The following is an 18,839-nucleotide window of genomic DNA, read 5'->3' as shown; positions in this document are numbered from 1 at the left end:
TGACAGAGCGAGACTCTGTCTAAAAAAAAAAAAAAAAAAAAGAAAGGAAAAAAAGCAGATCAGGAAGACAGCATGGAAACATTTATAACCATGAACATTTCAGTCCTGAGTTGTAGTTTTAAAAATGTTTTTATAACCATAAACAGTTCAGTCCGCAGTTACAAATTTAGTTTAAATAGTAAGGCTTTTTTTTGGGGGGGGGGGGCAAGGTCTCACTCTGCCACCTGGAATGCACAACCCTAGCTCACTGCGGCCTTGGATACCCAGGCTCAAACGATCCTCCCACCTCAGCCTCCTGAGTAGCTTGGATTACAGGCATAAGCTGTCATGGCCAGCTAATTTTAAAATTTACTTGTAGAGACAGGGTTTTGCCATGTTGCCCAGGCTGGTCTCAAACTCCTGGCCTCAAGCAATCCTCTGGCCTGGGCCTCCCAAAGTGCTGGAATTACAGGCATGAGCCGCTGTACCTGGTTTAAAAAATAAGTTTTTGTTCCTAACTAAATGAGAGTTTTCTGACATTTTCCCTCTAGACTTAGGTGTTCATTAACTCTGGCCTATATTACATCATTCTTTTTTTTTTTTTTTTTTTGAGACGGAGTCTCGCTCTGTCGTCCAGGCTGGAGTGCAGTGTCGCAATCTCGGCTCACTGCAAGCTCCGCCCCCCGGGGTTCACGCCATTCTCCTGCCTCAGCCTCCCGAGTAGCTGGGACTACAGGTGCCCGCCACCTCGCCTGGCTAATTTTTTGTATTTTTAGTAGAGACGGGGTTTCACTGTGTTAGCCAGGATGGTCTCCATCTCCTGACCTCCTGATCCGCCCGCCTCGGCCTCCCAAAGTGCTGGGATTACAGGCGTGAGCCACCGCGCCCAGCCTATTACTTCATTCTTTAAGAGGGAAAACAAGTGAAAAAGCTGAGACTTCCTTTGTAGTAAGAGACATCAGGGGATGCGGTTCTTGCGAAGAGTGGCGATGAGATGGCCACTGTCTGACAGAGCCGCCTGCAGAGTCGTTACCTTCATTTCCTGGGGTTGCACAGTGCCAGCTTCTCAAACAGGTATTATAATACTAACAAAGGCTTCTATCACATGGCTTTTTTTTTTTTTTAAGTATTTTTAAAAACTTTTTATTGGGAAAAGTTAAAATGTATGGAGAGTGAATTCTGTAATGCACTTCTAGATGTCCACCCCCTCCCTCTACATATTACCAATCTCATCCCATCTAGAGACTCCGTCCCCCCAATCTATTTGGACTGGTTAGTATTTGCTGGTGTATCTTAAAGTACATCCTAGGTATCATTTCACACCTACATAATTGCACCTGCATTTCTTTCTTTTTTCTTTTTGAGACAGAGTCTCACTCTGTCGCCCAGGCTGGAGTGCAATGGCACAATCACGGCTTACTGCAACCTCCGCCTCCTGGGTTCAAGCAATTCTCATGCCTCAGTCTCCCAAGTAGCTGTGATTACAGGTGCGTGCCACCACGCCTGGCTAGTTTTTGTATTTTTAGTAGAGACACGGTTTCACCACGTTGGCCAGGCTGGTCTTGAACCCCTGACCTCAGGTGATCCACTGTGCCCGGCCTGCACCTCCATTTCTAAAACCAAAGACATTAAGACATTTTCTTTAATAACTACAATACCACTATTGTGGTGATGATCACCTAATAAGATTAACAATTCAACATCACTTAACACCCAGTCCATGTTCAAATTTCTCTGTACATACCAGAAATGCCTCTTGGTGGCTGGTTAGTCTGGAGGGTGGAAGCAGGGTCCATGCTCAGAGCTGGCTGTTGAACAGGTGCTGTGCTTGCTCCAAGGCCCGTGTGCAGTGAGGCCTGATGCTGGCGCCCGTCAGACGGTTCCAGGATTGTGTCTGCCAAGCACTGGCACTGTGTGTTTGCAGGTCTGTTCTCTAGCCTCTGCGTTCAGGGAGGGAAGGGAATGTGTGCTAACCACCCCCGCATCCCCGACGGTAACGCACTCCCAGCACAGGTGAAGGAGCTCTCCGAAGCCACGCTGTGGTCCGAGTCCCGATTCTGAAGCGGGTCAGATTTTGAATCCTGGCCGACCAGTTAACTAGTTGGTTTGTTAGCCAGGTAGTTATCCTCTAGTACAAACTACTTATCCTGTCTGGGCCTCCATTTCTTCAGCTGTGAAACGGGGTGATGTTATGGGCTCACAGATGATTGTGCAGATCAAAATGAAGCAGACTACAGCCTGGCACCCCGGAACTCGGGATCCGTTAGCGCCACAGAGACAACTCCCTTGAGGGGGGCAGGAAGCACACCCTCCAAAGCCTCTGGTTGGGGTCTGTGTACCCCTGGGATACAGTGACAATCAAGAAGAAACACCGTGCCTTCTCCCAGAGGCTCATCTGAAGCTAACTTAAGAGCACATTGTTTAAAATGACATCTTCAGCTGCTTGGGAGCCACTTTCTCTCCTCCCAGCCTTTGTCGTTACTCTGTAGCGCACTTGGAAGAGCACTGCATTGAGTCAGAGCAGCATGAATGCCTAGGCTTTGGGACAAAAAGCCTCTGGGATTCCTTCCTGAACTGGCCCTGTCCACTCCCGTGGCTCTCTGTGCATACCTCTTACCCATTGGCACCGCCCTCCAAATGCTCCTTTAAACAGATCCTCCTGGCCCCGTGCTCCTCGCCCATGGGGAAGCCCAGGTGACATCCTCTGGCTCCACCTACAGGCTGCCTTCGGGACAAGACCTGGTTGTTTCCAAAACCCCGAGGGGATTCAGTGTGAGTTCTGGGATAGCAAATACAATTATTTTTTGTTTTCTTTTTGAGACAGGGTCTCGCTCTGTTGCCCATGCTGGAATGCAGTGGTGTGATTTAGGCTCACTGCAGTCTCGACCTCCTAAGCTCAAACAATCCTCAAGCATCAGCCTCCCCAGTAGCTGGGATTACAGGCGCATGTCACTACGCCTGGCTCATTTTTGTATTTTTTGTAGAGATGGGGTTTCACCATGTTGTCCAGGCTGATCTCAAAGTCCTGGGTTCAAGCGATCTGCCCGCCTCAGCCTCCCAAAGTGCAGGAGTGAGGCACCGCGCCCAACCTACCCTTGTAATTTGCCGAAGGAAGCCTTAAGTAGTAAAGGGAGAATGGCCCAGCCTTTGTGGGGAAGCCCTCCCGGGTAAGACACATCGATCTCTGCTTCCGGGGGTGAGGTGGGGGGTGGGGGCGGGGAGGGCAGCTACCACCCGTCCTCACCTCCCTTTGGACCAGAGTTCAGGTTCTGGGGGTTCAAGTCCCAGCCCGTGCTTGCTAACTGCGACATCTGCAGCGTGTTACTGCCTCTCAGCCTGTTTCCTGTTCTGAAAGTCAGGGCCTGTACTGATGCCTCACTAGGTTCTAAGGTGGACTAAATGCACTAAGATGCATGACACAGGGTTGGAGCCTGGTGCCAATGCAGTAGATGTGAAGGCTGTGGTAGGACAGGCCTGGGTTCTTTGTATCATTAGAAATTTTCCAACTGAGGTCCTGGCATCCGCATGTCCTGGATGCTTGTTAGACATACAAGTTCTCGGGCTCCTTCCTACAGCAGTGCAATCAGAAACACTGGGGCCCAGCTGGCTGTTAGGGCCTTCCAGGTGATTCTAATGCACTCTCAAGCCTGAGCAGCTGGGCAGATGGATAATTTTAAAGGTAGGGCCTTTCTGTACCACAGCAGATTCATCTTCTGGAGGCAGAAGAGAACAAAATGCATTCACAGGAAAAATGTGATTCCTGTGTCAGAACCAAACCCTCTGAATCTCACACGACCTGACGCTGACTTCCACTGATGCTGTGTAACGCTTTCCTGCAAACTTCTCACACAGCCCAACAACCCTGAGGCTGTTGGAGGAAGACATGACAGGTTTTGGTTGTCTTACTAATGAGGCTAAATGCCAGAGACACAGATGATAAACAGGATGGTCTCAAGAGGACAGGACACCCAGGGTGCAGCCACCACCCCCATTCCACAGCTGCTCTCCTACCCACCTGCAGAGTGCCAGATTTCAACCTGGACTCACTTTTACCCCCATGCTTGCTGCTTTAGAATCTTTTTAGTGCACAGTTTAGGGATCTTGGTAATCATCTTAGATGGAGATAAATATTATGCAGTATGCATTTGATACTAGCCTATCTAGAATCAATTGGCTTTATTTTTTTAATTGGCTTATTATATACTTTGCCTTGTGATTATTTCCTGATGCAATTTTCTCCTACAGCTTATAATTTCAACTAGTATGTCATTGAATGCTACCTTATTTCTAAGGGATTTCATAGTTTAAATCTTTCTCTTATTTATCCTCATGATAACCGTAAGTTGGAGCTTACATAATTAACATCTCCAGTTTCCAAATAAGAAAACAGAGGCTCAGAGAGGTCACAAGATAAGTAGCAGGATCAAGTTTAATAAACATTTATTGGGCAGTAGAATCCAAGTGAGTGCCTGGATCCTGATCACCAACTCCTGTGACAACTGAGATAATTATTTCACAATGATGGGTGGCTCAGTGAGATTGATTGCATCTGCTGCATGACAAATTATCTACTCAGAGTATGTAGATAATTTGATACACCGGAGGGGGCTGAGGGGGGAACACATTGAAAGCAGTACCAGGTAGCAATGCATCTCACAGATCCATTTATTCATGCCATGAAGTAAACGGTACTTATACAAGTGTACAGTGACGTTCCACGCTCCCCATCTAACACGGCTTGCTTAAATTTACAGGCAGACTGACGTTTTCTTTCACATGTACTCCAAGTAAATCTGGTTAGTGATGACCAGGAGCAGGCGCCGAAGCTTTTGAAAGAGATGCATATATAAATACAATTTAAGAAGGAAGGAACAAGTTGGATGTAATTTATTAAACAAGTATCAAAAGAAGTTGATCAACAGTCCAAAAAGATAAATGACACCTTTCAATACTATTGAACAGTAGGATTATTTCTATATGAAACACCCAGAGTGCTTAAGGGTTCACGTAACGACAGCAGACAGGCAGTGGTCACTCACAGCGCAAAGAAGAGAGAGGCAGGGAAACACCTCTTCCTTAAACTCATGTAGCCAGTCCTGGGTTTGTGTAACATTCAAATGGCTACAGTTTCATTGTCACTCTGGCATAAATTTATAAGGTTCTTTCTTTCAAAATACATTAAAGGCCAGGTGCGGTGGCTCACGCCTGTAATCCCAACACTTTGGGAGGCCAAGGCGGGTCGATCACCTGAGGTCAGGAGTTTGAAACCAGCCTGGCCAACCCCATCTCTACTAAAAATACAAAAAATTAGCCGGGTATGGTGGCGGGCACCTGTAATCCCAGCTACTCGTGAGGCTGAGGCAGGAGAATTGCTTGAACCTGGAAGGCGGAGGGTGCAGTGAGCCAAGATTGTGCCACTGCACTCCAGCCTGGGCAACACAGCGAGACTCTGTCTCCCAAAAACAAAACAAAACCATTAAAAACACATCATTACGGGTAGGCTGAGGTGGGTGGATCACAAGGTCGGGAGATCAAGACCATCCTGGCTATGTGAAACCCTGTCTTTACTAAAAATACAAAAAATTAGCCGGGCATGGTGGCGGGTGCCTGTAGTCCCAGCTACTTGGGAAGCTGAGGCAGGAGAATGGCGTGAACCCGGGAGGAACAGCTTGCAGTGAGCCGAGATCGCGCCACTGCACTCCAGCCTGGGCGACAGAGCGAGGCTGTCTCAAAAAAAAAAAAATAAACAAAACCACATCATTAGGGAACTTCTAGGATAGCATGCTCGCACAGCTCACTTGCGCTTCCCTGTTGGTGATGATATCGACTACCTCTAATTAATCCATTCCTCTATTACTCCTGGGAAGTTTTACTTGATCCACTTGACTATAAAAAGCAGATATTCAGAATTCTCTTTCCCAGCAGGCATAGCAAACTTCAAGCTGTGAAGCATTTCGACTGCATCTTACATATGTACTGAACCGTGTTTCAATTTCAATTGAGAACAATGATATACTTTGTCCTGAAAAGACATGATGCTGTTTTCCATTCCCGACCATTTTCAGAAGCAAAAATCTTACCTTTCAAAGCCTTACTTCTCTTATCTAAAATAAAAGGAAGGAAAAAAAAAGCAGTCACATCCATGCTTTACAAAAGTGCCTTTGTCAAAATTAACATTTAGCTGAAGGCATTGTAGCTTAGGTAAAGCAATTCAGGAAGCTTTCAGAAAATTTGTCTTATGGCCAAGAAATGGTAAAATTCCTACCAAAGATGTTCTATGAACAGCTAACAGCCCTTTCAGATTTGCAGGGCTCCTTACGTTCTACAATGTCCTAAACTCTAGTCTTGCAGCATAAAGTTTTCTCTTTCCTCTTTGTAATCAATGGCTTAGTAACATGTGATTGGGCCACACTGCTCTGCTCTGAGAACCAAGTGGTTATTCCTCCCCTTTAATTTTTTTTACAAACAAATTTCAAATATTCAGAACAGTTTAGAAAAGGTGCAATGAAATACCACATACCATGAAACCATACCTTAAATATTTTAGCCTTCATCTCTTAAAACGAATGTAATACCACTTTCACACCTAAGAAAACTCACAATTCTGATAATAAAGTCTTGTTCAAAGTTCCCCAATTGGGCCAGGTGTTGTGGCTCACGCTTGTAATTCCAGCACTTTGGGAAGCCAAGACTGGAGGGCTGCTTGCGCCCAGGAGTTCAAGACCAGCCTGGGTAACATGGCAAAACCCCATCTCTACAAAAAAAAAAAAAAGTACAAAAAAAAAAATTAGCCAGGTGTGGTGGTGTTGGGCATAGTGACAGTCACCTGTGGTCCTAGCTACTTAGGAGGCTGAGGTGGGAGAATCACCTGAGCCCAGGAGGTGGAGGCTGCAGTGAACCATGATCATGCCTTTGCACTCCAGCCTGGGCGTCAGAGTGAGACTGTCTCCAAAAAAAAAAAAAAAAAAAAAAAAAAATTCCCCACTGTTCCCAAATGTCTCTTACAGCTGACAACGTGCTCCCTGTATTTTTACGAAGGACTGTAGGTAGCTCTAATGTTCATACCTAGTTAAAACCCACAGTTCCTTTACCACGTGAATTGTGATTCTTTTTGAAAATAATTTTCTTCCTGACCTCAAAAAAATCAAACATAAGGAAACGTACCAGCAGCCCGGATTTTATAAACGATGAAGCCCATCAGCCCCATTCCTATCCAAATCTCCTGGTAAACTTGGGTGTAGTAGGGCTTCATGGGGATCCATACGTTTTTAATAATACTTTGAAGCATCTGAAAATGAACACAGTGATTAAAAATTAGAATGATTATTGCTTTAAACCTAACTGGTAAAATATTTTAATTTGTTAAGTTCAACCCTATTTCCCATGACTGCTAGGGAGCCTTGCCTGTGTCAGACCTGTTCTGCACTCACATGGGACTCACGCCTTTTTTTTTTTTTTTAAGGTGGAGTCTCACTCTGTCACCCAGGCTGTAGTGCAGTGGTGTAATCCTGGCTCACTGCAACCTCTGCCTCCCAGGTTCAAGCGATTCTCCTGCCTTAGCCTCCCAAGTAGCTGGGACTACAGATGCGTGCCACCACACCTGGCTAATTTTTGTATTTTTAGTAGAGACAAGGTTTCGCCATGTTGGCCACGCTGGTCTCGAACTCCTGAGCGCAGGTGATCTGCCTTGCTTTGGCCTCCCAAAGTGCTGAGATTATAGGTGTGAGCCACTGTGCCCGGCCATTTTTTTTTTTTTTTTAAAGTAGAGGTGGGGTTTCACCACGTTGGCCAGGCTGGTCTCAAACTCCTGACCTCAAGTGATCTGCCCACCTTGGCCTCCCAAAGTGCTAGGATTACGGTGTGAGCCACAGGGCCTGGCCTGGGACTCATGCTTTCCATAGCTCTTCCAACTGAACCCATCCCGAGGGCCCCTCCTCCCACCTTTGGCCATCCTAGCCACTTCTCCTTCCTTACATCACAGAGCTCATCCAGCACCTCTCCCACCCTGATGCCATGCCCCGAACTGCACGATTCTAATGTCTAAATCGAAAAATTGGTATCTTCTCATCTTCATGTTATGAATGTCGCATTCAAAGCTGAAAAAGAATATGGCCAGGGCATGGTGATTTCCCTGTGAAACTAATGCCAGGCTCCGCACAGTCTGATCAGCTGTATCTGCATCTTGAAGTCTACTGCTAAATACAAAACAGATGACATAAAACCAGGTCACTTCATAAGAACTGCCAATTATGATAGAACTTATTTAATCAATAAAGGTAGTTACTTAATGAATTACTGAATTTGATTGGGAAAAGCCATTAAATTCCGAACTTACAGTTTGCTTGTATGTGCAGGTCTCAAAATAATGCTTTTTATTACTTTTACAATTTACTGTCTACTATAGAACCCAAATTAGATGTCCTCATTTTCATTTTAATATGCTTTTTAACATCTGAAGTGGTCCATTAAACTACAGTCAAATAGCTGTCAGGAATGACTAGATCTAAGCACTTCTCATTTCACTTGGAAACTGCTTTGGCTGGGTGTGGTGGCTCATGCCTGTAATCCCAGCGCTTTGGAAGGCCGATGTGGGAGGGTCACTTGAGTCCAGGAGCTTGAGACTAATTTGGGTAACATAGGGAGACCCTGTCTCTACAAAAAGTAAAAAATTAACCAGGTGTGGTGGTGCTTGTCTGGCTAATTTTTTATGTTAGTCACAGCTATTGGAAGACTGAGGTGGGAAGACTGCTTGAGCTTGGGTGGTTGAAGATCAGTAAGCCGTGATCACACCACTGCACTGCAGCCTGGGTGACAAAGTGAGACTCTGTCTCAAAAAAAAAAAAGAACTGCGTGTTGGCTGCAGCCTGTAAAGCTGCCTCCACCCCACACTCCCTCCCCTCCACTCACTGCTTCTTTCACATCACTACTCAGGCTCCACAGAATCCGACTGCTCGGCAGTGTGCTCCCTTTCCCATACTTCACAGCTGTGTGTGTCAGCTTTACAGCACTGAATCCCTCACAAGCCCAACCTAGTCAAAGGTCAAATGGCGGCCCTCAAATCACTGAAACCCGGATCGTGTGGTCATTGATTCACTTGGCAAATGTGCACTGAGCATGTACTAGGTGCCAGACATTGTTTTAGGAGCTGAGAAACAATAAAGGGTCCGGATATCCGGGAGAGGAATGCTCGGCATTGGCAGAGACTCCGAGGTCAGAATGAACTTGGAGAGCTGGAAGGAATAGGGAGGCCACAGTGCCAGATTCAAATCCTGGCTGTCATTTACTAGCTAACTTAAATCGCTTAAGTTTTCTCATCTGTAAAACAGGGATAAAGACAGGATCTACCTCAAGGGGTTGTTATGGAGAATAACATAGAGTAACTCTATGTCAAGTGTTGAGTGTCTGGTACTGTATATTAAATGCTTGTTACATAAAATGCCATGGCTGGACTATGGGAAGGAAGATGGGCCATGTCATTTAAGGGCCTTGGAGGCTAGCATAGAATTTAGCTTTTATTCTAAAACTGTTCTCTAAATTTAACAACTTTTTTTTTTTTCCCTTTAGGGTTTTTTTTTTGTTTGTTTCCTGTTTTGACCATATGAAGAAAATTCAGTTTAGAATCTGGAACTGGCCTGGATGGGATTTGAGGGCAGCTGGTGGGGGCTGCAGAGCCCCTTTGATTCCTCCCCCACCGTGGGAGCTAAGCTACTGGACATAGGAGCACCAACAAGGCACCGAACCAGGAACTAAGTTAGTATCTTGAATCAGGCAAGAATGGGGAGGCCAGGCCAGAGCCACAGCAGGGACTGCCGATTGTGGTTAGTTCTGTCTCTAGCCCTTTAACAGCATTTTAAAAGTGCTTTTCGTACTTACTTCCTACACGGCTTCCCACTTGTATAAAGTGGGTACTTGGAGAAAGCTGCCCAAGATCCCGCGGCAGGTTAGCAGGACTGCACTCACACCAAATCTGTACGTCATGCTCCCGATGACGAGAACCTGCCTCCAACACCTGCTTTCCTGCTCTTCCCTATGAGAGGACTTATTAGGCAAGGATGTTCGTGAAGTCTGGCCTGAGGTGTGACCTTGCAGGATGCTACTGTGTCCTTCTCCTGGAACACCTTGCAGATAGTCCACCCTCAAATTTCCTGTCCTCAAACTACTGGAATGCTCTGACAGAGTGTGAGGTTCCAAGAAACTAACAGCCCTGCTTTGGGAATATGTCACAGATGATCCAAACAAGACCCAGAGGAGGTTTCTGGAAGCCCCAGACTACAAGAGTTCAGAGGCATGGAGTGAATCCCTTATCTCTCAGCAATGACTGGGAAGGAAGCATTCTACAGGACCGATGGGTTTGGAAGCCTGGGAATCCTGGGCTCCAACACCAGCTCTGCCTGGTCAGCTCTCAACTGTGGGCAAGTCCCTTTAGCTGTTGTTTCAGAGGTTTCTTTTTTTCTTTGAGACAGTCTCGCTCTGTCACCCAGGCTGGAGTGCAGTGGCGCGATCTCGGCTCACTGCAAGCTCCGCCTCCCGGGTTCACACCATTCTCCTGCCTCAGCCTCCCAAGTAGCTGGGACTACAGGCGCCCGCCACCACGCCCGGCTAATTTTTTGTATTTTTAGTAGAGACGTGGTTTCACTGTGTTAGTCAGGATGGTCTCGATCTCCTGACCTTGTGATCCTCCCGCCTCGGCCTCCCAAAGTGCTGGGATTACAGGTGTGAGCCACCGCACTCAGTTACATGTTCCCAACATACAATAAAACGAGGGCCCATACTTCATTTTTTAAGACGGAGTTTCACTAGGTCATCAGGCTGGAGTGCAATGACGTGATCTCGGCTCACTGCAACCTCCGCTTCCCGGGTGCAAGCGATTCTCCTGCCTCAGCCTCCCGAGTAGCTGGGACTACAGACGCCCGCCACCACGCCCAGCTAATTTTTGTATTCTTAGTAGAGACGGGATTTCACCATGTTGGCCAGGATGGTCTCGATCTCTTGACCTCGTGATCCGCCCGCCTCAGCCTCCCAAAGGGCTGGGATTACAGGCGTGAACCACCGCGCCCGGCCGGCCCCTTTCTTGAGTCCATTCTGCCCAGGCACATTTCCTAGCTGTGTCAGTTTTACAGCACCAAACCTTTAAAAATCCATCCTATTCATAGGCCAAACGTGTGTCTACTGTATCCACTTAAGTCTGCAAAGTTTCGGCACATTACATTAAGGGCAAACTATTACCTGACACTGGAAATGGGAAATGTCTGACCCGCGAGTTCCATACAATTTCAATCACCAGCGTATGATCTCTTTTCAGTTTCCCTGTTGCCTCACCCAAGTTGTCATGTACAGCATAACGTGGAGGACAAGTGTGGTGCAAGGAAACTTGAGTTATAAAGGAGAGAAGGGACTGGATGTGGAGTCAGAGTTCTTGGCTTGGACTCTGGCTTCTCTAACTCTGCGTAGCCTCCGGGTTAGGCAGCTGAACCTCTCAAGGCCAAGGTACGCTCCCTGTCAAAAGCGTGGGAGAATTCAGGTGCACTGAGCGCGTTAAGGCCAAGGAGGGAAACGCGGCGCAGGCCTAGGCGATGCTTCCCTCTGGCAACCGACCCTGGCCTACCTCCCTTTAGAGAAGGGAAGGCCGGGCGGAAAAGCAGGCGCGCGCCGGCGGAGGGGTGGGACCCCAAGGTCTGCTGGGGCCAAGGCGGTTTCTCGCCCTCCCGCCACCGCCGTCTCGCACCTCGGGGGCCAGGTCCAGGTCCCCGCACTCACCTTGGCGTAGGACAGACGGCTCAGAGCGCACCACAAACCCGCAGCGAACTAAGAAAGGTCACCGAGTGCGCAGGCGCGCGCAGGGGCTGCCGGGAAGGCGGAAACAGCAGAGACGCCGCAAGGCCAGCGCGCCTCCCCAGCGGCTCCTGCGCACCACAGCGCCCCCGGCGGCCGCCTGGTGTCACAGGCAAGAAGGGGCGGGGAGAGGGTGCCTTAGGGGTGTGCCCGCGTGTGTCACTGTGGGCTGGCTAACCCTCCACATCTTCCCACGACTGATGGGTTTCCTGGGACGCGGGACCTTCAACGCTGAAACTAGGAGAGTTCTAGCCATACCGGGAGGGTTGGTTAACCTAAGAAAAGGGACCCTCTTTACTGTTATGTTAAAGACTAAGTCAAGTCTCCCATTTCAGTGGTGTCTTGTCCCTTTGTATTGTTATTTGGCTCTGCATGTATAAAATACATATATTTTGAGACGGAGTCTCACTCTGTCGCCCAGGCTGCAGTGCAGTGGCGTGATCTCGGCTCACTGCAACCTCTGCCTCCTGGGTTCGAGCGATTCTCGTGCCTCAGCTTCCTGAGTAGCTGGGATTACAGGCGCCGGTCACCACGCCCAGCTAGTTTTTGTATTTTTAGCAGAGATGGGGTTTCACCATGTTGGCCAGGCTGGTCTTGAACTCCTCACCTCAGTGATCCACCTGCCTCAGCCTCCCAAAGTGCTGGGATTACAGGCCTCAGCCACCGCGCCCGGCCTGCTTTGCATATTTTTATGTCTGTATTCTGTGCATATTCTTCTCAGCAGATAATATAAAACTTCCACAGGGACTCCAGACACTGGACTTAACAGTCTTAACATATATATATATATTTTTTTTTTCAGAAATATTTTCCTGTAGAGAACTAGAAATCATAAAGAAAACAATTTAGCGAGCGGATCACCTGAGGTCAGGAGTTCAAGACCAGCCTGGCCAACATGGCGAAACCCCATCTCTACTAAAAATACAAAAATTAGCCGGGCTTGGTGGCGGGCGCCTGTAATCCCAACTGCTCAGGAAACTGGGGCAGGAGAATCACTTGAATCCGGGGGGCAGAGGTTGCAGTGAGCCGAGATCTCGCCATTGCACTCCAGCCTGGGTGACAAGAGTGAAACGCCGTCTCAAAAAAAAAAAAAAAAAGCCAAATAAAAATTGGATGGAGGCTGGGCGCAGTGGCTCAGCACTTTGGGAGGCCTGTAATCTGTAATCTTAGCACTTTGGGAGGCCAAAGCAGGCAAACTGCTTGAGTTCAGGAGTTTGAGACCAGCCTGGCTAACATGGTGAAACCCCTTCTCTACTAAAAATTCAAAAATTAGGTGGGTGTGGTGGTGGTGCGTGCCTGTAATCCCAGGTACTTGGGAGGCTGAGGCAGAAGAATCACTTGAACCCTGGGGTGGAGGTTGCAGTGAGCTGAGATGGCGCCACTGTATTCCAGCTTGGGCGACAGAGTGAGACTTTGTCTCAAACAAAACAAAAAAAATTGGATGGATTTGGCAGATTAGACAGTTAAAGAATAAACTGCAAGATAGAAGAAGCCATTCAGAAAATAAGAGGATACAGCAGGAAAGGCCATCATATGGGTAATTGGTATCTTAGAAGGAAATGAAAGAGGTGAGGCAGAAATATTTAAGAGCTAATGGCTGAGAATTTTCCAACAGTGATGAGAAAAAAATCATGCCAAAGATTCAAAAAGCCTTACAGAGGCCAGGCGCGGTGGCTCATGCCTGTAATCCCAGCACTTTAGGAGGCCGAGGCGGGTGGATCATGACACCACCCTGGCTAACACGGTGAAACCCCGTCTCTACTAAAAATACAAAAAATTAGCGGGGCATGGTGGCGGGTGCCTGTAGTCCCAGCTACTCTGGAGGCTGAGCAAGAGAATGGCGTGAGCCCGGGAGGTGGAGCTTGCAGTGAGCAGAGACGGCGCCACTGCACTCCAGCCAGGGAAACAGAGCAAGACTGCGTCTCAAAAACAAACAAACAAACAAACAAACAAAAAAAAAAAACCACAAAAAACAAACAGCCTTACAGAAACCAAGCAGGCAGATAAATAAAAATAAATCAATACCTTGAAATCTCACAATAAAGCCATAGAAAAGATAAAGATAAAATCTCAAAGAAAATAACCGCCAATCAAGAATTCTATATACAAGGAATTCTATACACAGGGAAATTGGCATTCAGAAAAGAAGGTGAAATAAAGACAGCTAAGGACAAACTAAGAGGAAATCATGCTAGGCATGGTGGCTCATGCTTGTAATCTCAGCACTTTGGGAGGATTGCTTGAGCCCAGGATTTTGAGACCAGCCTGGCCAATGTATTAAGATGCCATCTTTAAAGAAAAAAAAAAAAAGAGGAAATTACTAGGTTTTGAAGGCAAGGCAAGGGTTAAAGACAGACAGACAAGACAGACAGACACACACACACACACACACACACACACACACACACACGGTGGGGAGAGGGGAGAGAGATGGTGGCTTCAACAGCAGCACAGGTGTATTGCCAGCAAAAACCTGTGGAGGGGGTAACCAGCTTAGTGCCCGAGCTCACTGCTGCTTCCAGGCTGGGGTAATTATAGGTCTGGGCTGGATGGGTCTGGGCAGTATGGCTTGCTGCCTGGCAGGATGTGATAAGGATGTTCCTGCAGTCAGGCGGTTGGGCAGGATGTTTCTTATGGCCAGAGCCCCCATGGAATGTTTCACTCTGACCAGGGTCTGTGAAATGGTGGGGGGTTTATAAAATGGTGCAGCTAGGACTAAAATAATCAAAAGCAGATCCACAGTAAAATAAATGTTCATTATGCAGGCACAAGGAAAATGAGCTCAGACGTGTCAAGATAAAATAATAAAAAGGCTCAGGATCCAGTTAAAATAGTTTTTTTTTTTCTTTTTCGAGATGGAGTCTTGCTGTGTCGCCCAGGCTGGAGTGCAGTGGCACAATCTTCGAAAACGTAAAAGTGTTATTCCTCTCATACACACACACACACACAATGTTTTTTGGAAAATATAGTAACGTTTTACAAAAATACACTCTTTAACATCAAACGGGTTTATTATTTTAAAATAAGTAAAAACATTTCTCAGTTGTGATCCCTGATAGACATAACCCACATAAACAAAATCTCTTTAGGGTCCTCAGCAACTTTTAAGAGTGTAAAGGGGTTCTGAGACCAGACCAGGTTTGAGAACCACTGTCCAATAGTAAAAATGTTTTAGAGTTTTAGATTTATAATGACTTATAACACTGCTAAGGACAAGAACAAGCATTTAGGAAAAACTTAAGGAAGAACATCATGGAGAGCTGTTTCAAGACAGAGCTTCTGAACTTCCAACTAGACTTGAGATCAATAGACTTTGCTACATTGCCCAGGCTGGTCTTGAACTGCTGGCCTCAAGTGATCCTCCCACCTTGGCCTCTCAAAGTGTTGGGATTACAAGTGTAAGCCACTGTGCTCAGACCAAGAGAGTTTTAACGTCTTTAGTTTCAAATCCAAAACACCCTAAGAAACGCACATCTTAAAAAAAAAACCCAAATTTTTTTATTTTTTTTTTTGAGATGGAGTCTTGCTCTGTTGCCCACGCTGGAGCACAGTGGCGTGATCTCGCCTCACTGCAAGCTCCGCCTCCCGGGTTCACGCCATTCTCCTGCCTCAGCCTCCCAAGTAGCTGGGACTACAGGCGCCCGCCACCACGCCCGGCTAATTTTTTGTATTTTTAGTAGAGACGGGTTTTCACCGTGTTAGCCAAGATGGTGTCGATCTCCTGACCTCGTGATCCGCCTGCCTTGGCCTCCCAAAGTGCTGGGATTACAGGCGTGAGCCACTGCGCCTGGCCAAAAAACCCCAAATGTTTAAGGAAAGGGCCACTCCAGCAGATTTATTCAAAGTGCAGAATGCTGCATCTTGTGGTAGGAAGGCTGGAGAAGACAGCAAGATACTTTGAGCACAGCTTCCTCTGCTTTAAGGAGAGTGCTGCTTAATGTCACCAACACCATTTGTAACTGCTCTCAGCTGTTAGTTTCCCCTTTTTGGTGGATGCTCAAATGCACCAAATGCTCAGTGAATGCAAATATGCAAAACCTTCCCAAAATACCATGGCTCACTAGGGGTTCGGTGGCCTTCCCATGTGTTCTGGCCTAGATGTGACAAGTCCATGAAGATCTACCTGATGTCAAGCTGTTTCTTTTTTCCTTTTTGAGACAGTCTTGCTCTGCTGCCCAGGCTGGAGTGCAGCAGTGCGATCTCGGTTCACTGCAACCTGCACCTCCTGGGTTCGAGCGATTCTCCTGCCCCAGCCTCCTGAGTAGCTGAGATTACAGGTGCGTGCCACTACACCCAGCTAATTTTTGTATTTTTAGTAGAGATGGGGTTTCATCATGTTGGTCAGGCTGGTCTTGAACTCCTGACCTTGTGATCTGCCCGCCTCAGCCTCCCAAAGTGCTGGGATTACAGTCATGAGCCACCGCGCCCAGCCCAAGCTGTTTCTTTTAACTCCAAACTTTGGACAGCAATGCAAGGTGAACTTGACCAAGTGAGTAGGGAGCACCGAGAACTACTGACTCAAACGAAGGGTGCTCAAAGCCATTCAGTCTGTGATGACTCAGAATGTTAACTAGCGTTTGGTCAGGAAACACTATGGCAACTTTCCAAATTGGCAAATTTCCAAAGAAGCATCAAGAGAGTATCTTTAGATTGCAGTTAAAAAAAAAAAATCAAAACTCAGAAGGATTAGCTACTAGCCCCAAAAGATCAAAGAATATAGAAAATGCCCCCCAGAAAATGTTTCTGAAAAGCATCTTCCACTTAAAATCATATTCATGGTGACATCAACAAAGGATGACAGCACACGGGAACAGCAACATCCTAGAAAAACAGGCCAGGCGCAGTGGCTCACGCCTATGATCTCAGCATTTTGGGAGGCCGAAGCGGGCGGATCATGAGGTCAGGAGACTGAGACCATCCTAGCTAACATGGTGAAACCCCGTCTCTACTAAAATACAAAAAATTAGCCAGGTGTGGTGGAGCACACTTGTAGTCCCAGCTACTTGGGAGGATGAGGCAGAATTGCTTGAACCTGGGAGGCAGAGGTTGCAGTGAGCTATTGCGCCACTGCACTCCAGCCTGGTGACAGAGCAAGACTCTGTGTCAAAACAACAACAAAAAACAAAACAAGTGTCAGTGAGTTCTGTAGTTGCTTCAAGTGGTTTCAATATATTTTGTAAAATTTTGAATTATGTCCTAGCCTCCACGTACAGTGTGAAGTTACAATATTTTCCAATCAATGCTGAATGACATACCATGAGTCTCAATTACTTTATGATTACCTTTTTTCTTATTTTTTGAAAAACATGGCTGGGCATGGTGGTTCATGCCTGTAGTCTCAGCACTTTGGAAGGCCAAGGGCTCCCAAGCAGATTGCTTGAGCCCAGGAGTTTGAGACTGGCCTGGGCAACACAGTGAAACCCCTGTCTCTACTAAAAATATAAAAAATTAGCCGGTGTGGTGGTGGCGTGAGCCTGTAGTCCCAGCTATGCAGGAGGTTGTGGTGGGAGCATCACCTGAGCCCCCGAAGTTGAGGCTGCAGTGAGCCCTGATTGCAGCACTGCACTTCCAGCCTGGGCGACAGGAGTGAGACCCTGCCTCAAAAGAAAAAAGAAAAGCAAGTTATTTCTTCCTGGCAAAGTGTGTTGAGGTACCTTTTGGAAGCTGTCATATTTGGCAAAGTCCTAATATGAGGTCCAGAGCTCATTAGGCCAGGATTTGGAGCCAGAACTCCTGGCTTAGTATGACTATGGGTTCAATTTTTGAGACACCAATGGCTCAACCTACCTGGCTGATTTCTGTCTACACTGTTTTCTTTTTTTTTTTTTTTTTTTTTTTTTTTTTGGACGGAGTTTTGCTCTGTCGCCCAGGCTGGAGTACAGTGGCGCGATCTCGGCTCACTGCAAGCTCCGCCTCCCGGGTTCACGCCATTCTCCTGCCTCAGCCTCCCGAGTAGCTGGGATTACAAGCACCTGCCACTGCGCCCGGCTAATTTTTTGTATTTTTAGTAGAGACGGGGTTTCACCGTGTTAGCCAGGATGATCTCGATCTCCTGACCTCGTGATCCACCCGCCTCGGCCTCCCAAAGTGCTGGGATTACAGGCGTGAGCCACCGCGCCCGGCCTGTCTACACGGTTTTCAAACCGCCCTCTTATTTGCCACTGCTTGGGCTTTACACTGCTGATTAGAGCCATGCTCTCGATACCGTCTCTGTATTTGTTCACATGGCTCTTTCCTGAGAGCCCACATGGGCCAGACAGATCCTGCCCTGGGCAATGAGGGGGCCATACCCCGGGCAGGTGGCCGTGTCTCTCTTCTGACCCTCCCTTCCCTTGCGCATGTGGCTGCCTTCCTGTGCATCCTTTGCTGGATTTCTTCCCGCTGCTCCTTCTTTTGGGGAGTTTGCTAGGGCTCTGTTCTCCACCCTCACTCTTCTAGAGCTCGGCCGGGACCACCTCAGGCTGTATCTTTTGTCCATGTGATCACCTGGACCTCCTGTCCGCACCTGTTTGTGTCCAGCTGTGAGTCTGACACCGCCACCTGAGACACAGGTTTAGGAAGGAAGATGAATTCAGTTATGATCCGACTCCAAAGAACTTCTCCCAGATCCTCACCTCAGCCATCAGGGCCGCCCGCCCTCCCCTGTAATCCCGGGTGGTCCTCCGGCTGGCGCATTCCCCCGTATCCCGCAGGGGTCCGCCTGGCGTTATTTTCTCCAAGACCTTCCTGACCTTCTTCTTGCCCCCTCCCCCCATATTAGGTGCAAGGATGTCCTGCTACCTCTGACCCACGAACGCAAATCCCTTCTCTGGTTTGCCTTCCATCTCCTCACCCTGAGGTGCTCAAGAAACGTATGTAGGGTCCCGGTCCGCTCGAAGTGCACAAACCTCCGAGGTAGCAGCCTCTAAACAGGGAAGCCAGGGAGTGACCGGAGGCCATTTTCTTGTACACGCAGGGGTTGCCACGGAACTCCCGTCAAACAGACTCCCGGGCCAGCTGCGGCGCTCAAGCTTCCCCTGAGATCCTGG

The 18,839-nt window shown here is 47.6% G+C and overlaps 1 protein-coding gene across 3 annotated transcripts; it reads right to left on the bottom strand.

The window, feature by feature from the left end:
* Positions 1–4,402: 4,402 nt before the first annotated feature.
* ATP5MJ (ATP synthase membrane subunit j) lies at positions 4,403–18,833 on the bottom strand. Of its 3 annotated transcripts, none has more exons than XM_058429752.1 (4): positions 18,699–18,833; positions 7,144–7,267; positions 6,060–6,083; positions 4,403–4,805 (listed from the first exon to the last, which is right to left on the bottom strand). In XM_058429752.1, the coding sequence occupies exons 2-4, from the start codon at positions 7,265–7,267 to the stop codon at positions 4,777–4,779; spliced, it is 177 nt and encodes a 58-aa protein (XP_058285735.1). In that variant the 5' UTR covers positions 18,699–18,833; the 3' UTR covers positions 4,403–4,776. The 3 variants fall into 3 exon arrangements, with proteins under 3 accessions (XP_058285735.1, XP_058285734.1, XP_032035781.1); XM_058429751.1 differs by lacking the exon at positions 18,699–18,833 and adding an exon at positions 11,206–11,585; XM_032179890.2 differs by lacking the exon at positions 18,699–18,833 and adding an exon at positions 11,737–11,838 and having other exon boundaries at positions 4,627–4,805.
* Between the last annotated feature and the right edge of the window lie 6 nt (positions 18,834–18,839).

The sequence above is a fragment of the Hylobates moloch genome, unplaced genomic scaffold (assembly GCF_009828535.3).
Source record: "Hylobates moloch isolate HMO894 unplaced genomic scaffold, HMol_V3 SCAFFOLD_16, whole genome shotgun sequence".
In the NCBI taxonomy this organism is placed as follows: Eukaryota; Metazoa; Chordata; class Mammalia; order Primates; family Hylobatidae; genus Hylobates; species Hylobates moloch.
The sequence above is the reverse complement of the archived record's forward strand: the minus strand, read 5'-3'. Positions and strand labels throughout refer to the sequence as shown.